Raw genomic sequence first — 19,218 nt, 5'->3', positions numbered from 1 at the left:
CTTCCGGGCCCACAACTGCCATCTAATCAGTCGCCATCATACGGTTATTTACAATTGCTGACGCATTCTGATGGTGAAATCAACGGTTCTCGTTGCATCCCCATCAACCTTTTTTGAATTTCCTTTTTTATTGGAAATATTTATAGGGAGGGGGAGTGTAAATTAAATTATCAGAACACAGGGTGGGCCCCGCCCTCGTTCCATCACACGCGTGACTTGATTGACTTGCCTTTCGTACGCCAATCACTATTCATATTAACCCATTTAACATTATCTTTTATTCTATGTTTTTTATTTATACACATTTTCTTTTTATACCAATGTTTTTGGCTCAAAGATTTTTTTCATTTTAGGGTTTATAGAGCTATAGATTATGAGACATCAAATTTATGTAACTTTTTTTAAATTAATAAGCGGTTATAAAAATAACAATATAGTTTTAATTAATAAATTTCTTTTAAAAAATAGTGAAAAAATCTAAATTACAAATATATACTAAATGAACTTTTTTAAAATACGTAATAAATTTCTATATGTGGATAACATATCTCGCAACCTTAAAAAAACGTGTGAACTTTTCAATAGTAGTGATCGGGTATGGCCGTGTGTAGAGTAGTGACTAAAGGTGGGGCCGATGGATTTGAGTGGGGGATGAGAATCAGAGGGTGGAGAATGGAGATATAGAAAGAGTACAAAAAACACGACAGCACCGCCATAGGAAGACGACGTTGTAGGGTAAGAGTTCCGACAAGTCCAGCTAGACATTGTCCCACGTGTCGTCCAACCAACGCGTGTTTGTTTCTGATGCTTCCCCTTCCCCCTCTCTCTACCACACGATTCTTCTCTCCCTCTGTCCCTCTCATCTTTATATTTATATTTTATAGTTCATCACACGTGGATTATGGGCATTTTTAAAAAATATAATGCTCATACTTTATTCCTTCATATTAAAACAAATTAAATTATTTTTACTTATTTATTGCACTTAAAATTTCATTAATAAAAAAAATTGAAATTGTGAGGTGGAATATTAAATTAAAAATATAAGTGGGATTAAAATCAGAATCTGTAGGATATGCTGTAACCCTAGCACACCAACAGACCTCAATTAATTTAATCAATCCCCGTCGCCAATTATCTTTTTATTTATTTATTTATTTTCTTTTTTTCTCACAGCTGTTTTTATAATTTATGGGATTTATTATTTTTTTAAAAATTTTGTAATTATTTTATTAAAATAATTTGAAATTTAATATTCCAACCTAACCCTATATTGGGATCTGAGATTGGAGATGAAGCGGATTGGATAATGAAGCATCTCATTCATTTGCTTACGCCTAAATTCATGCCCACTTGTTCAATATTTTGACAAATTAATATCTAATTTCTTTTTAAATAAATAAATAAATAAATTGTTGGGATTTTGACTTTAAATTCACTGGTTTGAGTTTTTTTAGATAATGATTTGAAGAGTAGTTGATGGTACAGAGAATTTAGATGTTAATTATTTTTGTATCATAATATAAAAGCAATGAAAAATAAAAATTATCAATAAATTCATAAAAAATAAAGGAAAATAATTAATGGGGTTACAAAATAATATTAATAATAATAATAATTTTTGGATAATTTTGTGGCCCCACTTTAGGGGGAAACTTTATTCTAAAGTAGGCCATGCCATTTAAAAAAGAAAAAGAAAAATAATAAAATGAAAAATTTAACATTTTGGTATGAAAGAAAAAAAAAAACTAAATTATTCAAAAATAATAAATGTGGAATTAAAATATTTCCTTTAATTTTTAATATTTGGAATGATAACTCAAAAAGTCAAAAATATCACCCAGCTGTTCCACTTGGATCCAATGCAATTGGAAAATGAAATGACATGAATAACTATCTTATTTAAATTTATTTAAATATATTATAATTAAATGATTTGTTATCTTTTTTAAAAAAATATTTAATTATTATTTTTTTGCTTTATTAAGAATGAGAAATATAAATAAAATTGGAATTGAAGGTATGTTCTCGTTGATATTCATAAGTTTTAAATAGTGATACAAGCTAGCAACTAATACCTATTAATAAATAAAATATATATTAATTAAATATTAAAAATAAAATAAAATATACTCTAAATTATGAATTGAAAGAATATTAAGATATATTTCATAAATAATATATCTCGACAAATCTTCAAATTTTGTTTATTTGTTTGATATTTGAAATAAAAATGAGATGAAAATAACATTTTAAAATTTTAAATTTGTAATAAAATAAAATGTTTTAAATATAAAATGGGGGACACATTTTCCAAGATAGAGAGGGAGGGATTATAATATTCTGGTTTCTGGGTCACGAGCATGTGTCATGCACACTGTCCATGGAAAAAGAGACAAAACTAAATAGTTTTATCCAAATTATTATTATTATTATTATTATTATTATTATTATTATTATTATTATTGTTATTATTATTATTATTATTATTCCTCATAATAAATCAAATAAAATAAGAAAAAATAAAGAATTTTGAGGATATAAGGTAATATAGCTGTGGGGGTAGGAGTTTGCAATTATGACAATTTTATCCATTTGCGAGTGGTCAAAAAATGTATGCTCCATCTCAACAACAAAATGGTTATTTATCTCGACGGATCGGTCTTGACTGCAAGACCCATATGTCGAGTATGGACGATTTGTGAGATCTCATATCGGTCGAAGAGTGGAACGAAAGATTAGACGCATTTTAAAACTGTGAGACTGACGGGTATACATGATGAGCCAAAACTCACAATATTTGTTAACGGTGGATTTGAGACTCGTTTCTTAAACTAAACATGGGTTGAAACGATAATTTAAATGCGAGATTGAAAACGAAACAAAGGGCGAAACGAAAGCGTAAGTGAAAGAAACTGTTTATATACACATTTTTATGAAAAGTTTAGAACTTTTATGTATAAAACAACGAAGATTACATACAATCAATTGGTAGAGATAGACAAGAAGCAGCTGCATTCCATTGATAAACATGAAGTTCTTTAAAATTTGGAGCTGCAAATCTCTTCATTATCTCCACTTTCATATATTCTTTTGAACCTTTTTTCATTTTCTAGTACTTGCCTTCTGGTACTTCCTTTAAGCTCATGTCTACCATGTCGATGCTGAATCCACCGTTATCGGATCCGATGGTAGATTGCGAATCCATACCCGACCCAGCTTGGATTTCCTTGAACATCGTCATCACTTGGATCATGGTTGGACGCCGCCAGGACCTATCATCTAAGCAAGCAACAGCTACTTTCAAGTGTTCTAAAAGCTCTATCTTAAGGTTGGGATCTTCCTTCAAGAGCTCGGGATCGAAGACATTGGTTAGGTCCAACTTGGCGTGTTGTTTAACCCATCCGACGAGGTTGTTGTCTCCAAAATCGGCAGAATCTGTGGGTCGTTTTCCTGTCAAAAGCTCGAGCATAACGACGCCGTAGCTGTACACATCGCCTTTGGTCGAACAGCGGAAGCTTTGGTAATATTCGGGAGGGACGTAACCGGGGGTACCGGCTAATGTGCTGACACTCAAATGGGTGTCCATAGCACTCATGAGTCGAGCCATACCAAAATCAGAGACTCTGGCTTCCAAGTTCTCATCCAATAAGACATTGCTGGATTTCATGTCCCTGTGGATGATGTGAGGGATGCAATTGTGGTGAAGGAAAGCCAGGCCTCTAGCAGCTCCAATGGCAATCTTTCTTCTAGCAGCCCAATTGAGTTTGATTCCAGCCTTGTTATGGTCGTGTAAAACGTCTTCCAAGCTTCCATATTTCATGTAATCGTACACAAGAAGGCGTTCATCTCCGACTTTGCAGTAGCCGAGAAGAGGTACGAGGTTTCGGTGTTTGATTTTGCCAATGGTTTCCATTTCTGCAGTGAACTCCCTATCACCCTGTCCACTGACATGAATCAGCTTCTTGATGGCTACAATGCTTCCATCCTTCAATTGAGCCTTATATACGTCACCAAAACCTCCCGAACCAATGAGCGTATTGTCGTGGAAGCCATTGGTGGCGTCGAGAAGATCTGCAAACGTAAGCTTCCGAAGTGGCTTCTCGAATGTTGCAAGATTGATGCTCAATGCTTCACGAACACAGGTGTTCTTCCAGTTCACGGTGGTTGTGTTGCCTGACTGGGAATGAGTGTCAATATAAGAATCAAGAGCAGCATCCTTGTTTTTCCTTCTCTTCTTCATCTCGATAACGACTATGATCAGACCGAATATACAGAAGAGGGAGAATAGTAGCCCCATCGCGACGCTCCCTGCAAGCGACGCCTGTTTCCTATGAGATCTTTGATGCTGAGAATTTGCATTTGCTGCTGAATCAACCCTGCATTGAGGCAGAGGATACCCACAGAGGCCAGAGTTATTTGCAAAACCAGATGCCGGGAACGTTTCGAACTGAGCTGATTCGGGTATCGAACCATTGAGATGATTGTTTGACAGATCAATCTCCATGAGGGAGGATAGCCCAGTCAAGGACAATGGTATTGATCCTTCAAGCTCATTGCTTGACAGATCAAGAATGTTAAGCTTCGTCAAGTCGCCCAGCTCCTGCGGAATGCCTCCCGACACCCTGTTGTGCCCCAAATCCAATATGTACAGATATTTTGTAGAACCAATCTCCTTTGGAATACTACCAGACAACATATTATGCGAAAGATCGAGGAAGATCATCGACCCGTTATGGTTAAACGTCGGTTGAGTCATTCCTTTATAAACCCTGGTGAAATTGCAGGGACTCTTACTTGATATCCTGTTCACTTGTTCTTGTCTTATCCCAGCAAACTCCACCAAATTTCCAGCTCCATGGCACTGCTTGCTACCATCATTCTTAATGTAAGCATAAGACTTCCCAGTGATAAAGTTTACAGCGATGTTACCCGATTGTCGAAACAGCTCCGGAGGAATCGTTCCGTTCAGCATATTCGTATTCAGATCCAGCCATATCAAGCTTCGACAATCACCGAGCTCCCGAGGTATTCTTCCATGGAATGAGTTGTTACTCAGCTTAAGGATGGCTAGGCTTGGCAGCTGCCCAATCCACCTTGGTATCTCTCCGCTCAACCGGTTGTTCGACAACGAAATCCAGTTCAAGTTCGTGCAATTGCTTAAACCGGAAGGAATCGTCCCGGTTAGCTCATTGAAATCCAGGATCAGATTCTCAAGCCCCTGAAAGTTCTTGAAATCCGATGGGATCTCCCCTTCCAGCTGATTCAACCACATGATCAAGTTCTTCAGCTTAGATAGTGATCCCAAGCTTGAAGGGATCGTCCCGCTCAGAAAGTTGAAGCTCAAATCAAGCGAAACCAGCTGAGAACAGTTGCTGATACTTGCAGGGATCCGACCAGTCAACCAATTGTTCTGAAGAAACAATTCTTTCAAGCTGTTCTTAGGATCTTCACAGAGCCCGACAGGAATCGAGCCAGAGAAGTTATTAGAACTCAGATCCAAGGAATTCAAAGTGGTGAGCTGAGACAGAGAATCCGACAAAACCCCGAAAAACTTGTTATCCGACATAGACAGTCTCTTCAAACTACTCATTTTGGCAAAAACATCAATGGGGAGCTCACCAGAGAGGTTATTTTTAGAAATGTCCAAAGATTCCAACAAAGAACAAGACCCCAAACCAGAAGGTATACCCCCAATCAAACCATTTTCAGAAAGATCCAAATGAACCAAACTAGAACAAGAATCAGCAATACTCACCGGAATCTCCCCCTGAAAATCGTTGTTAGCAAGTGAAAGAAACCACAAATTCGGCGATGAAAATGAAGGGATTGATCCTTGAAACTGGTTGCTCGAGAGATTCAGAAATCTCAGTTGCAAACAAGAAGACAGAGTATTTCCGACGTCGCCGGTGAACTTATTGCCGGAGATATCAAGATACTCCAAAACAGAGCAATCACCTAACGACGGAATACCCGCAGAGAAATTGTTGCCGGAGATATCCAAATGCTGGAGTTTATTACAGGATGAGAGATTAATTTCGCCGCTGATTTTGTTACCCTTCAATGCTAAGAACTGCAAATTACTACACCCAGCAGAGAGAACCCATGGAACTAATTTCGACCCAACAATCCGATTGGAAGAAAGATCAAGAACTTGCAAATCGAGCTTCAATCCGGCGGCAGAGTCTTTTGGGGGAAAATCAAAAGCGTTAAATGACAGATTAAGCGACTTGATATTGGAACAAAACCCCAAATAAGAGGCATCAGAAACAGAGCCGAACAAGCCATTGAGTGACAGATCCAGAGAAGAAAGAAGAGGGCTACATTTGAATCCAGTGGGCAGGGAAATGGAGCCAGTAAGGTTCGTGGATTTCAGAGAAAGCGATTCCAAATGGTCGAGAGCTGCAAGCAAAGGGAAAACATGGCTGAAATTAGAGCTCAACGACACGAAGCTCAAATCTATGGCGGAAACTCTGGTTTCCTTGCAGGAAACGCCGGAAAACGAACATGGGTCGCCGTTGGAAAGCCAGTTTTGAAGGAGGTTTGGATTGGGAAGTGAAGATTTCAATGAAATCAGCTGCTGGGCGTCTGTATGAGAAGAAGAAACAGAGAAAACAGAGAGGGAAAAAAGGAAGAAAAAGAAGAACAGAAAGGATATTGAAGAAGATGGGGAAAAGGGTATCATTGTTTTGGGGTAATAAGCAAAAAGGAAGCGGAAAAATGCATCAGGGTTCGAAGTCCGCCATTAGAGAGGGAGAAGCAGAGCTCAGTAGCTCTGGTTTTTCTAGAGAGAGAGATGGGATCAAAAGTCTGAGGAAGGAAGGGAAGAAGGGTATTTATGAAGCAGAGAGAGTGGGCACAGCTGTTGGTCACATGCCATGTGAGTCTGCAACAAAAAAAGGAGAAACAAAACCCTAATTCAATTAATTAATCTTGATTAAGCTTATCTAAGATTGAAGAACAGAGTGATTTAAATATTCAAAGTTTGAAACTTTTTCAAACCCAAAAATCTCTACTAAATTTGTGGCTCCAAAACAGCTTCTTTGTCTCTCATGGAGGGAGATGAGTACGTAAAATCTGGTAAACTATCCATTTAATTTAAAATTAATGTCTTAATCATTAATTAATTCACTTTCTCTCTCTAGCTTTATGATGATCAACGCTTGATCCATCGCAATCAATTTAATTGCTTCTTTTTTTTTCTTTTTCTTTTTTCTTTTTTTAATGCAAATTCGGTAAAGATCTCTAAAACCATTGCATGTTTTCATTTCCCTTTCTCTTCATTAAATAGTGGTCAAGTTCTTCATTTTTTCATGAACAAAATCAAAATTATTTGGGTTTATCATTCCTCAATTAATGTCACTTTTTAAGTTTTTAAACAAATCAATCATTTTGTGGTTCTTAAACCCGATTGAACAAAGAGAGTAAGAACGTAAATTGACGTGTCCGTTAACAGTGTACTTTTGAGCAAAATATCTATGAAACGAACTTGTTTTAAGTATCACGATGATAGCATTATCTCTATTCTTGTTTTAAGCATCACGATGAAAGCACTATCTGCTCCCAACACATCAAGTGAAGCCTTTTGCACTGGGGAGAGTTTCGTGGTGTTGATGTGATTATACTCGTGAGCTTTTTTCCTGAAAAATCGTGATAATAATTATCCGTTTATTAGTTTTATGCTGATAACCCGTGCATTTATTTTATTATTATATTATGAACCTGTTTATAAATTTACAGGTCGTTGTATATAGAAAGAATTCAAGTTAATTTTTATGTTGAACGGTGTTCAAAAGACAAAATGACGTAAATACCCTTCATCTAGTTGTTATTTTTAGGGTGGAAAAGGAAAGAAAGAAAGACATTCAGGTGCCTTTATAGTCCTTACGTGGGGAATTCTATTTTCCCCGGAGGGGTATCCGATAATTGAAATTGTTCCTTTGAGTGAACGATAATTGTGAAATTTCGGGGACAAAGAAGGGTATATATGTCATTTTGTATATTTTGTCGGATAGAGTTCGGATAAATGGAGGATGAACTGTCGTTTTAGATCAGTTTTTTTCGCTCCTAAGCTTTCACTTCTTCCTAGATTATCTTTTCAGGTGGAAATTGGGCTTTTAAATTGGGCCCAATAGGCCCAAAAGCATCCTAATTTGGCCCAATACTTTGCTACAGGTGGTTGAATTAAGATTAAAAAAATGATAATTAAATAGAAGGAAAATAGGTAGAAGATAAGACAAATTGAAGAAACTATTATTATTATTATTATTATTATTATTATTATTTTATTTTTTTGGACCTGAAATAAAGATAGAATCAACATTTGAAAGTAAAATCAATCATTTAAATTTCATTTTTTTCATGAACAAAATCAAATTTTCATTTAAATTTTAAAACAATTTCTTAAAATGGATAAATTGACGTATCATTTCAACGGTAAACTTTATTTTTTACTATTTAGGGCAAAATATTTATGAAACAAATTTATTTTAAGTATCACGATAAAAGCAGTATATGTGTTGTTGTTTTAAGCATTACGATGAAAGCATTATCTGCCTTCAACACCTCACGTGAAGCTTTTTACACCAGGAAGGGTTTCGTGGTATTAATGTGATTATACTCGTGAGCTTTTTTTTCCTAAAAAATCGTGATTATAATTATCCGTTTTATTAGTTTTATGCTGGTAAGCCGTGCATTTGAACATGTTTATTAGTTTATCCATCATTGTATATAGAAAGAATTCAAGTTAATTTTTTTTAATATAGCTTAATAAATAAAACCCTAATGACTGAAACAATTCAATGGGTAGGTCATATTTTTGCGATCGTTAAACTAAAAAAGATAAAATGATGTAAAATCAGTCTCTTCGTCAAAGAATTGATACTCAAATGCCACGAAGAACATCAATAGTTTCACCTAGGAGTAATTCAAGTACCGATTAAATCACTATTCAAATTTGTCCTTACTCTTAGGGATAAGAGACGTTCGAATTTTTTAAACTCCTAATTAGAAAGTGTCTAAGTGTCGGTCCTAACATGAAAGATGGTGCAACCTATTTCTTCGAGTGCTACCCAAAATTACTCATCACCTCTCACCAATCCAAAAATCTTAAATTCTTTAATATTTATGGTAATTTTCAAGTGATCAAATATAAATTTTGAAATTAGCGATATTTACGATATGTTATCATTTGAGGCATACTGATTTACCCCAAGAGAGATTAAGATTGTTTCGAGAGAGAATGACTCTACTCGTCGAGACAAATGCTAACATTGGGAATAAATCACCATAAAGAGAACACTTGCACAGTTACTTCTCTAAATGAAAAAAAAAAAAATTACAAACGAGGAATTTTCAAGAAAAACATCACGTATGGATCGATTAATTAAAACGTAGTCCACGAAGAAACAAAGAAGCAATCCAAGATAGCATCTATTGATGCTGGAAGGCCGTTGGTTTTAGAGAGGACATGTTTTGTTAGGAAACGTCCATCTTCGAAAACATGACTACATTGTGTACTTATCTTGACCTACTTACCAGAGCGACAAATTATTGTCACAAATTAATTCGAATTCTTTTTAACATATTTTGTACATACGTTTATTAGGTAATTGATTAAAAATAAAAAAAATCGAACGTTATCGATTATTTTATTTTCCTATATTAACTTTTATATTTTTTTTAGATCGTTCTCATTTAAACGTGACGAACACGAACGAATACGAAAAGAATCTATGCTTAGATAATTACTTTACATCAATTTATTGACTCATAAGTTTGATGAGACTGTCAGTCTTAACTCTTTCTCTCTCTAAATTTCTGTCCTTCTAGGTACCACTGGGTCCCACAACTCCTATTACTTTCCCCCCAAGTGGGCCCTACTTTTAATGAAAATAATTTAATTTCTCACTCAATTTTTTTCTAAAAATAATTTATTTATTTTTTTGTTTTTTTCTATCCTTTTAATAATTAAAAAAATTATTTTTCTTAATTTTAATGAAGGAAAAACCTATTAAAATATAAGATAAAAGTCGGTAAATATAATTCATTTTAATGAATTTAAGAACATTTTATATTATTTAATGTTATATTTTTTTTAGAGAGAAAATTAGATTATTATTTATTAAAGTATTTAAAAAATTATTGGGAAGAAGATAAAAACAAATTTGATGGTTATGGTGATGATGTGGGAAGGGTTGGGGGGGCCACAAGCTGCCATGGACACGTGCTCATGTCCAATGTGATGACGTGGCTGAATTTGACACGTAAGGTGTGTATTACCATCGCTTAGTTTGACTGCTGGGTCACCGACAACTTGGCCAGCCTGTCACTATTACTGTAGCTTCCAAATGTGTATATATATATATTTAATTTGAAATTAGGAAAACAAGAAAGAAAAAAAAAAAAGAAAAAAGAAAAAAGAAAACACCACACGTGCACAACTCAGATACATACAATAATTGGAGGTTTTCTGGGGCCCACCTCATATTAGTGTAGGCCCCATCCCATCTCCACAATTATATATAATTGTTTAATTTTTAAATTTAAATTATATTATTTTATTAACAAAAATTGTTAAATATAAAATCGTTTTATTAATACATTATTATATTATCTAAATATTTAGACATATAAACTTAATGGACAGTTAAGATACAATAATACACCATAATTCAAGAAAAAATATTACAAAATTTATTTTTTAGGTGTTGAAATATATTAATAAAACAATAATTTAATGATATACTGACATTTTTTAAATAATCTAATTAAAATTTGATGAAATTAAGCTTTTGGGACTTTATCATGTAATCATTTTTAAAAACTTATTAAATTTATTATTATAATTTTTTTAAAAAAATAACTAATAAATGAAATTGAGAGTTATAAAACTTAATTCTTTTAGAGTTCAATAGTGAAAGAAATTCAAACCAAAAAATTTATAAAACAAATCGAGGTTTGGAGATTGAGTGTCTTACAGCTCTTTATTTGAATATTTTCAACTTTTTAGGGTCGGTTTAAACTAAAGTTGAAGATTTGAATCTTGGATCTTGACGGTGTAGATGATCAATATAGCTCGGATTAGGCTAAAGATGACATTGAAAGGGATGGGATATGTCAAAGCTGGCTTCCAGTTGCTTCATTAATTCTACTCATATCTACCAAAAAAGAGAAAATTCAAACGTTGAAAATCTTTTCATTTTATTTAAAAAAAAAAAAAACTTTAAAATTTATATCTATTTCGGATTTGAAAAACGTATGGCAAGGTTGGCAATATCAATTTGTTGGATTAATTTTGAAAAGTCAATCAAAGGGATTTTGGATAAATTTTGTTTCTTTAGTTCATAGCGGCCCATGAAGCTCTAAACATGAACAAATTATCAAACTGTTTATTTGCAGTTCAATTGACAGTTCGCTTTCATTATTTGATATAAAAACAACGAATATAAATCAATAATAAAAAAAAAAATGTTGGGGTTTTGATCTTTCTCTCTCTCATAATTTGCTTAAAAGGCAGTTGAACAGTACCATACTGTTCGCAATTCAAAAGCTATATTCAGCTATGAAAACAAGAGGATAATTGTGGAAGCAAAGGAGATGAATATCAATGTAGATAATGTCCAATTTTTGTTGGTACCCAAATCTTAGGCAGCCATGGCCACTCTGAGGCACATAGGGACACTTTCTTGGACCCAGATGCAGCTGTAAATGAAATTGAATGAACCTGACTTTCTCTCTCTGAAGCTTTTTAGTAAATCCATGAACCCTTCCTCTTGTTTTCTTCTCCATCACTGAAACAATCACTCAGCCAGGCAGAGGGAAGGCTAAGAACCCCTGGGCAACATAACCAACCTAAAACATTAGCCTGTCTCCTAAGAATATCACAAATAAAAACAACAGAAAAGTGTAAAAGGGCTTGCTTCATGTAATCATCACTTCAGCAAATCCATAAAGATATTTTGAACTTTGCTTCAGTCATACTAGGAAATAAGGCATCTTATTGTAATTAACATGTTAGAGAGAGAGAGAGAGGAGAGAGAAAAAGAACATTTTCCAGTCTGCAAATGACAAGTCCTAGAGAGTTGCAGCTGCTGCTCTGTGCCCTGCAGAGATAATAAATTCCGTAAGTGTCAAATTAGGACTAAAATTTACTGTTCTAATGAAAGCATTCATTCTCCGGGAAGAACTGCCACAGAGAGGCATAGTTATTGGTATTGTTTTCTCGATTACCTGTCTCAAAAAAATTGGCAGATCAAACTGAGAGGTACTACAGTCATTGAACCCACAGGAGGTTCCTATTTACTATTAGTCCTCCCAATAATTCAATGATCCTTCTTCAGAAGCCCACCTAACACATAACAAGGTATGTTTCTCACGTGCAAAAAATTTCCAGGTGAATCTTAAGAAATCAGATTGCAACTAATGGTCCACTAATGCTTGGACATCAAAATGGATTAATCAGATATAGTAAGAAAATTTCAAGCAACAAAGCATAAAATACGATAATACGTTGACCGATGAACAAAAATGTAGGAATAGCGACTAGACATGGAGATTGAAGTAGGGAAATATCTATACTATTGATAACTGTGGTATCTGTAACATTGTATACTTTTTGTAGGGGAACCATTGAGTTGCATCCCTTCAAAAGATGGCATACCTTTTTCATGTGAATAAAAGAAAGAAAGAGAACAAAAAAAAGAAAAAAAAAAGACTATAATGAACTAAAATAGGTGAGGGGCCTGCCAATTATGTGTCAAGAATCTCCTGGAATATACTGAAGTCAATATCATTTCCTTTTCTCTCTCTAGTCTCTATATCATTTCCCTTTTATTTTTTCATCAATGGCCATTATTGGGGAAAAAATAAAAACTATAAAATCTACTCAGCTCTAGATCTTTTCATCAAGGTCGGAAGATTCTGATCCAGTGTGCTTTAATGCTTTGCTACTTGTTGAGGAAAAACTACGACGCTCCTTCCCTCCTGGCTTAGATGAGGCATTTCCATACCAGATCATTCCAAGAATTGCGATGGCCATACCTATAATTACTTGTAAGTTGAGGCCCTCTTTCCCAAAGAAAATGAATCCTAACGTCAAGACTAAAATAGTCTTCATATGGCCGAGCACTTGGAATGTCACAGCAGTGAACCTACCAATGCATATGAACTGGCTGAGATTTGTCCCTACCGCAATGGTACATGAAAGGATTAAGAACGTCTGCAAACAAATACACATTGATAAAAATCAGTTGCTAAGCAAACAACTAGCTTCAAGAAAGTTGTTTATGTAGTTTTGCAGATGAAGTGGCACAAAATTAGTTATCAAATATTTCCATTCTGTGTTATTCTATTACAATCACCCTGAAAGGAATATTTATACACCATTTGAGATCGAAATTTTTATTGGTAAGATCCATGTAACAGGAACAAGGTTTCTTGATTGAACAAGTGGTTCAAGCATAAATGTACACATCACATATTCCCAAGCAAGGTGAGCTATGATAATGCAATCGCATGCTCCCATCAAGATCCAAATTAACCATTGGGCACAAAGATTGCTCATTATACAAGACTTTGTCGGTTATAAATGTCGACAAAGATTCAATCTTTGCTTTCCTTTAGAATTGTGAGCATTTTACTCTTTTCCAAAGAGATGACTAAGAAGGATAATGGGTTTCTTTGCATGAAAAATCATCAAAAGTGAGGAAACTTCACAGAGAGAAAAAAAAAAAAAAAAAAAAAAAAAGACAAGTTTCATATCATTACTCTGTGGAGTGAAAACCAAAAGACAAGAAATACTTGTGGGCCTCATTAACAGATTCTTTGAAAACTTCAATGTGCCTCCTCAGATAAAAGTGAAAGAAATGGCTTGACTTGTACCGTAGTTAGTCATCCAGAGTGATAAGGTGAAAAGCAGAAATAAGTTCCTTCTTTTGTCTTTTGCCATGATGTTACGCTCAAAAGAAAGTTTGAACAGGAAGTAATAAAGGCTGCTAGAAAAGAGGTAATAGTGATTGCCAAGGCACTTCCACAGTAATTGGAGGTGAATTTAGATTTCTTAAGACTTTCAACTATATATATATATATATATATATATTATTTTTATTAACAACCCTTTTCACCCAGACCTTCAGTGTCCAAACAAAGACATGTGCATTAGAATCCATGGCAGGATTGATACTATCCCAAGGCTATGGGGGGTGGACAAAGTTAAGGAACATTCATTACTCTCCAAGTCCATCAGGTTTGGAAACTCAGTGGACATTTATGTGGCAACTTCACTAAATGCCCTGATAAGCTTCAGGTTTGGTAAAAGCTTGAGAGCTGTAATTGAAGTTAGGATAACTATTGAGGGTGATTTGTTCCTAGATGAAACAACGTTCAAAAGGAAGATAGAATTTCTTTTGTGGTTCAATAACCCCCTTCAAAAACAATCATTGGAAACCTCTTATCTGTGACTGTGAGGAACATCAAAGCTCACAGCAGCATTTCTAAAGAACCAGCAAGAATCTTTCATGGAGCTGAAGGATGAACAGACGGGTACTGTCCAGAACTTCTGCCAAGCTACTGAACTACTTCCATATGAAGTGGAGCAGGGGGTAACAGGTTCATTTCAACCAAGCTTAACCAGAAAAGGACCTTATATTTCACAGCAAGGGGTAATAGGCAAAGGTTTTCTTAACGATTCATCTAATTACCAAAAATAATTGGGGTGGTTCTTGATAAACTCCATCGGATTGTTATAACACAATAATATTGGCTTTGGGTGCGTGCTTTTAGAAGGTTTGGGCTAGTAGGATGTCCGTTACAGAATTTCTTTGTAAATTTTCACCATACTAATCGAAGCGTTCCTCATATTAAAAAGAAAAAACCAAGCTCCATTTCAATCAAGGCACGCAGACAAAATTATGGACAATAGCCATTTGCAAGAAGTAGCCACGTTAGAGAAAATGACGGCTCTTAATTTAAAATGGAGAAGGATCAACGCAAAAACAGAGAACTAAAAAAAAAAAAAGGTCAACTACTTCGCTTCTATTATCAATTTAGATTGGGAATGTTTGTTTGATTCTTCTCTCTAGGCAAATGGAATTTCTCATCTCGTTGACCATTAGGTCATGTTGGTTCAGTTTGCCTCCTACGCAATACATAGAAGTGGCTAGGAGATGATGTTGCTACAATAAAAACAAGTAATAGCATGAGATGATCCATAGGAACTTATGCATCAATGCAAGCAAATCCACGCTACGTGGTATCATTGTTCTCTTCAGAGTGTCTTTGTGCAAAGGTTTCTTTGATGTACCAAAAATAATTGGGGTGGTTCTTGATAAATTCCAACGGATGTTAACACAACAATATTGGCTTTGGGTGTGTGCTTTTAGAAGTTTTAGGCTAGTAGGATGTCCGTTATAGGATTTCTTTTGTAAATTTTCACCATATTTAAACAAAGTGTTTTTTGTCAACTAAGGTATATAGAAAAATGCCAATTTTTTTTTAAAAAAAATAGTAACCGTCTCTAACGCTTACCACAACTCCCCCCAGGCATATTAATAGATATAAGAGCTTACCAAGGACATAAAAGTGTAACCGTAGGCATCAACTCTCTTTCCAGTCAACCAATAGTCTGAAAAGGGCCCGACTAACAGCAAAGACGCAGCCTGCACTGGAGCGGTATGACCCAATAAGTTGAATGATCCAAGTGAATATTTTCGTTGGAGGTGATGTACATACTGCACCGAAAGAAAAAAGGCCAAGGCTGTATTAGAAAAATACTCCTTGGTCCAGGAAGGAACCAAAACAATCCCAATTATCAGTTAAGTTAATTTCACCATGAGACAAAGTGGTAAAAACTAATTCTGTCAAAAAACCAATCATACACCTCTATTGTAATTTCAAGGTAACCAGAAAATAAAGTCGTAATTTTATGCAGCAGTACCAATTTAAGATTAATGATGCAGTTACTTACATACTGCTGCAAGGCAGTGCTCCATACCGCCACTACGGCGGCCACAAAACCTTTCATGTTGACACTAACATCAGTGACAGTACAAACTCCAACACCAAGTAGAACTAACAGTATGCTAAGCTTTGTGTCCCTTGAGTATTGCACCTTATCCAAAACAACTTCTAGAAAACAAGATACGGGGATCATACTCAGCTTTGCAATCTGATTATGAAAGAAGAATTACAACAACATGTTAATTCTAAAAACTAAAGGAAGAATGAACATTCAATAATGAACAAAATATAAAAAATATACCTGATAGAACCCAACAGAATTCCACATTAAGCTCACATTCATTCCCACGATGGAGAAGTTTGCAAATATAACAAATTTAAGAATGTCAAGGAATGGTAAGTGAGAATCTTGAATATAACCAAGTTGCTTAAGAATAAAAGTCAGCAAGGACGTTGTGGCGAAATGTAGGCCAGTTAAAGTTGTAGCTGCAACAAGATGTTAAACAAATTAATTAAAAAGAAAGTCAAGTTTGGAACAAAATATAACTTGTAAGAATAATTTTTAGCAAACAAAGAACACTCCATTCATAACATGGAAACCATGAGACATCAAACATCCCAATATTAGAACTGTAAAAGAAAGAACACTATTTGAATATATTATAAGAGTTATAATGCGCACCAAAGCTGAATCCATATGTGGCCATCAATGCTTTATTGATGATAATTATCCCTACGGACGTGACGACGTTAAACATCCATGAGGCAACATCAAGAGTGGCCTTGTGATGAATCTTGCCCGGGGAAGACATTATAATCTATGGAGTTGTTTTTAATCAGCACTTCAAGTCCTCAATCTTCATTCAAAAGAAAGAAACAGAAGTGCTTGATCTTGATGCTCCGCAGTACTAACTGTAGTATAAATTTACCATCATAAAATTACAAATAATTAAAATAAATAAATAGAAAGACAAAGAAGAACCAAGAAAACGTTATAGCTTTAATCAAGATAAGGTATAACTTGATCATCTAAAATGAGCAGTAGGCGCAGAGGGAAAATAACCCAAATTGGAAGTCAAAATAACTCCCAATAGTTCATAAGTTTCAAAGGAAAACTTCAACTTTAACAAGAACACTCCAAGTTAATTTACAGACAATAAATTTCAGACGCTAGACAATCTTGAAAATACAGAACATCTACTGGCCAAGAAAAAACGAACACTCCCATGTAAGTAATGCACGGGCTAATTTTAAAGTGCAGATCCTTCTACTTAACCGCTTCCATTGGCATAGTATTTAAAATTAGGGGATTCAGATCTCAAACCAAAATAACAAAAAGTAAAAAACGTGACAGAGAGTCGTTTCCTTGAAGAATCTTTACATTTTGGCCATAATTAACTCCTATACCATTGAATAAGCATAATATAAATATTAAAAAGAGAAGAGGAAGAAAAAAAAGTCCACAAACGAGTCCAAAACCATCCCAGAAATTCAAGCAAAAAACCACAGAATCTTTCAACAGCTGAAGAACAAAATGAACGGGTAAGTAGACCCAATTACATGCAGAGATTGAGAATGAACACACCAATCAGTAGATCTCCTCACTCTCCACCAAATCCAAAACAAGAAAATCAACAAACACAAAACCAACAACAAAATCGAAGCAGAACGCACATTAAAATAGATCCAATTCACCGATAAACCACAAGAATCAGGACGAACACCAAGAATAGGTTTACGGAAATTTCAATCGAAGAAAACACTCCGGAAGAACAAAATTCAACAGATAGAAGAAAAATCAAAGACGTTTCCAACTTGAATCGCAGACAAAAGTAACATTGAACAAGTCAAAACTACGAAAGGTCGAAGCAACTACGAACCTTTGAAATGGAGCGGATGAAGAAGAGGAGAGCTAAAAAGGAGTTGAAAATCAGAAGAAACGCCCCAGGATTGCCGCCATTAAATGCTGGAAAATGGCAGAGAATGTTTAACGATTGAAATGGAACACACATTGTCTAATTCTATTAAATTCTTCTTCCTTCTCTCTTCTCTCCACTAACGACAACCAGCTGACTTCCATTTCATAACAGACACTGCCCTTTGTTCTTTTCTCTTTTTTTCTTTTTTCTTTTTTCTTTTTTCTTTTTTCTTTTTTCTTTTTAAATTCTATTTAATTTCATTTATACAAATATAAATAAATATATAACTCCCGAAACGATTATATTCAATTTTTAAATAATTGTATCATTTACCACAATTATTTATTTAAATACCTTAATTTAGCCACATATGCCTATAATTGGGAGTTTTAATCTAAACAAACATTCATATAATTCTTTCAAACAATTACAATACAAACTATATATATAATTAAATTATAATCTAAATACAATTTTAAACTATATATCAAAATTCAGATTATTAGTAGCTGGTATGTGATTAATCCTCTAGAGAAGACCAAAGAAGTTCATTCTTTTTGACAAAGATGGTCGTAATATCAAATAAAATAATTTTTATTTTTATTGATTTAATTTTTTAAAATTAAATATGAAATAAAAGCTTATTTTTTTAATTTTAAATAAATAAAGCATTAAAAAATAAAACTATAAATAATAAATAAATAAATAGCATGATTTTGTAAACGTACCTTTTGTTCCTTTTGTTGAGAGGCAAGAAAAGAGTGGGAATTGAGATGCAACAAACCCTGTAAAATACACATAGAGATGGACAAGCCCTAATCAAATTAGGTAAATATAGAAAATGTCAAATTAATAAAAATACCATTAAAACTATGTTTTTTTTTTTTTTTTTTTTATCAAAATTATTTTGAAATGCTTCGGTAATAACTTAATAAATAAATAAAAATATATGGTTAAACTTAAAAAAAAATATATATATATTTAAATACCTTACTATAAGTCTTGGATAGAAAAAGGTTATATTTAAAAAACACCTTTTAATATTATATATATATAAACACCTTTAAATGATTAATTATTTGTATTTTTTTTTATTATAATAAAGGCCATCTATGGTATAGTTTTATTTTTTATTTATAATTTCTAAAAATATGATTGTATCTCATGTTTATTTGACTTTTTAATAAAATTAAAAATAAAATAGATTAAAGTAAGACTTTTTATTATTTATTTATTTATTTTGTTTGTTTTCCACTTTTGGTTTGTAGTTGGAAAATGGTTTTAAAAACTAATAACAAAATTTAATTTCTAACCACTTAAAATAAAAAATGAATTATTTCTT

At 33.9% G+C, this 19,218-nt stretch overlaps 2 protein-coding genes across 5 annotated transcripts; both read right to left on the bottom strand.

Annotated features, from left to right (window-relative positions):
* Positions 1-2,902: 2,902 nt before the first annotated feature.
* Positions 2,903-6,908, bottom strand: BRI1 (Leucine-rich receptor-like protein kinase family protein). The gene has a single exon (XM_023662467.2). The coding sequence runs from the start codon at positions 6,683-6,685 to the stop codon at positions 3,113-3,115; it is 3,573 nt and encodes a 1,190-aa protein (XP_023518235.1). The 5' UTR covers positions 6,686-6,908; the 3' UTR covers positions 2,903-3,112.
* A 5,648-nt stretch (positions 6,909-12,556) lies between these two features.
* Positions 12,557-18,027, bottom strand: NST-K1 (nucleotide sugar transporter-KT 1). 4 transcript variants are annotated; one of them, XM_023662879.2, is made up of 6 exons: positions 17,838-18,023; positions 16,640-16,869; positions 16,259-16,443; positions 15,965-16,165; positions 15,567-15,728; positions 12,557-13,219 (listed from the first exon to the last, which is right to left on the bottom strand). In XM_023662879.2, the coding sequence occupies exons 2-6, from the start codon at positions 16,767-16,769 to the stop codon at positions 12,893-12,895; spliced, it is 1,005 nt and encodes a 334-aa protein (XP_023518647.1). In that variant the 5' UTR covers positions 16,770-16,869; positions 17,838-18,023; the 3' UTR covers positions 12,557-12,892. The 4 variants fall into 4 exon arrangements, with proteins under 4 accessions (XP_023518647.1, XP_086976403.1, XP_086976404.1 ...); XM_087120277.1 differs by lacking the exon at positions 17,838-18,023 and adding an exon at positions 17,632-17,820; XM_087120278.1 differs by lacking the exon at positions 17,838-18,023 and adding an exon at positions 17,518-17,609.
* Between the last annotated feature and the right edge of the window lie 1,191 nt (positions 18,028-19,218).

The sequence above is a fragment of the Cucurbita pepo genome, chromosome 19 (assembly GCF_057944985.1).
Source record: "Cucurbita pepo subsp. pepo isolate OVF chromosome 19, ASM5794498v1, whole genome shotgun sequence".
Lineage (NCBI taxonomy): Eukaryota > Viridiplantae > Streptophyta > Magnoliopsida > Cucurbitales > Cucurbitaceae > Cucurbita > Cucurbita pepo.
Note: the sequence above shows the minus strand (reverse complement) of the source record. Positions and strands in the feature narration are given on the sequence as shown.

Bases quoted from the DNA above. Each gene is read 5' to 3' on its own strand.
- BRI1 (XM_023662467.2), bottom strand. From the start codon at position 6,685: ATGATACCCTTTTCCCCATCTTCTTCAATATCCTTTCTGTTCTTCTTT.
- NST-K1 (XM_023662879.2), bottom strand. From the start codon at position 16,769: ATGTCTTCCCCGGGCAAGATTCATCACAAGGCCACTCTTGATGTTGCC. The intron at 16,166-16,258 runs GTATATTTTTTA...TTTCATAATCAG, and splicing joins ATTCTGTTGGGTTCTATCAG to ATTGCAAAGCTGAGTATGAT. The intron at 15,729-15,964 runs GTAAGTAACTGC...CTTTCGGTGCAG, and splicing joins GCACTGCCTTGCAGCAGTAT to TATGTACATCACCTCCAACG.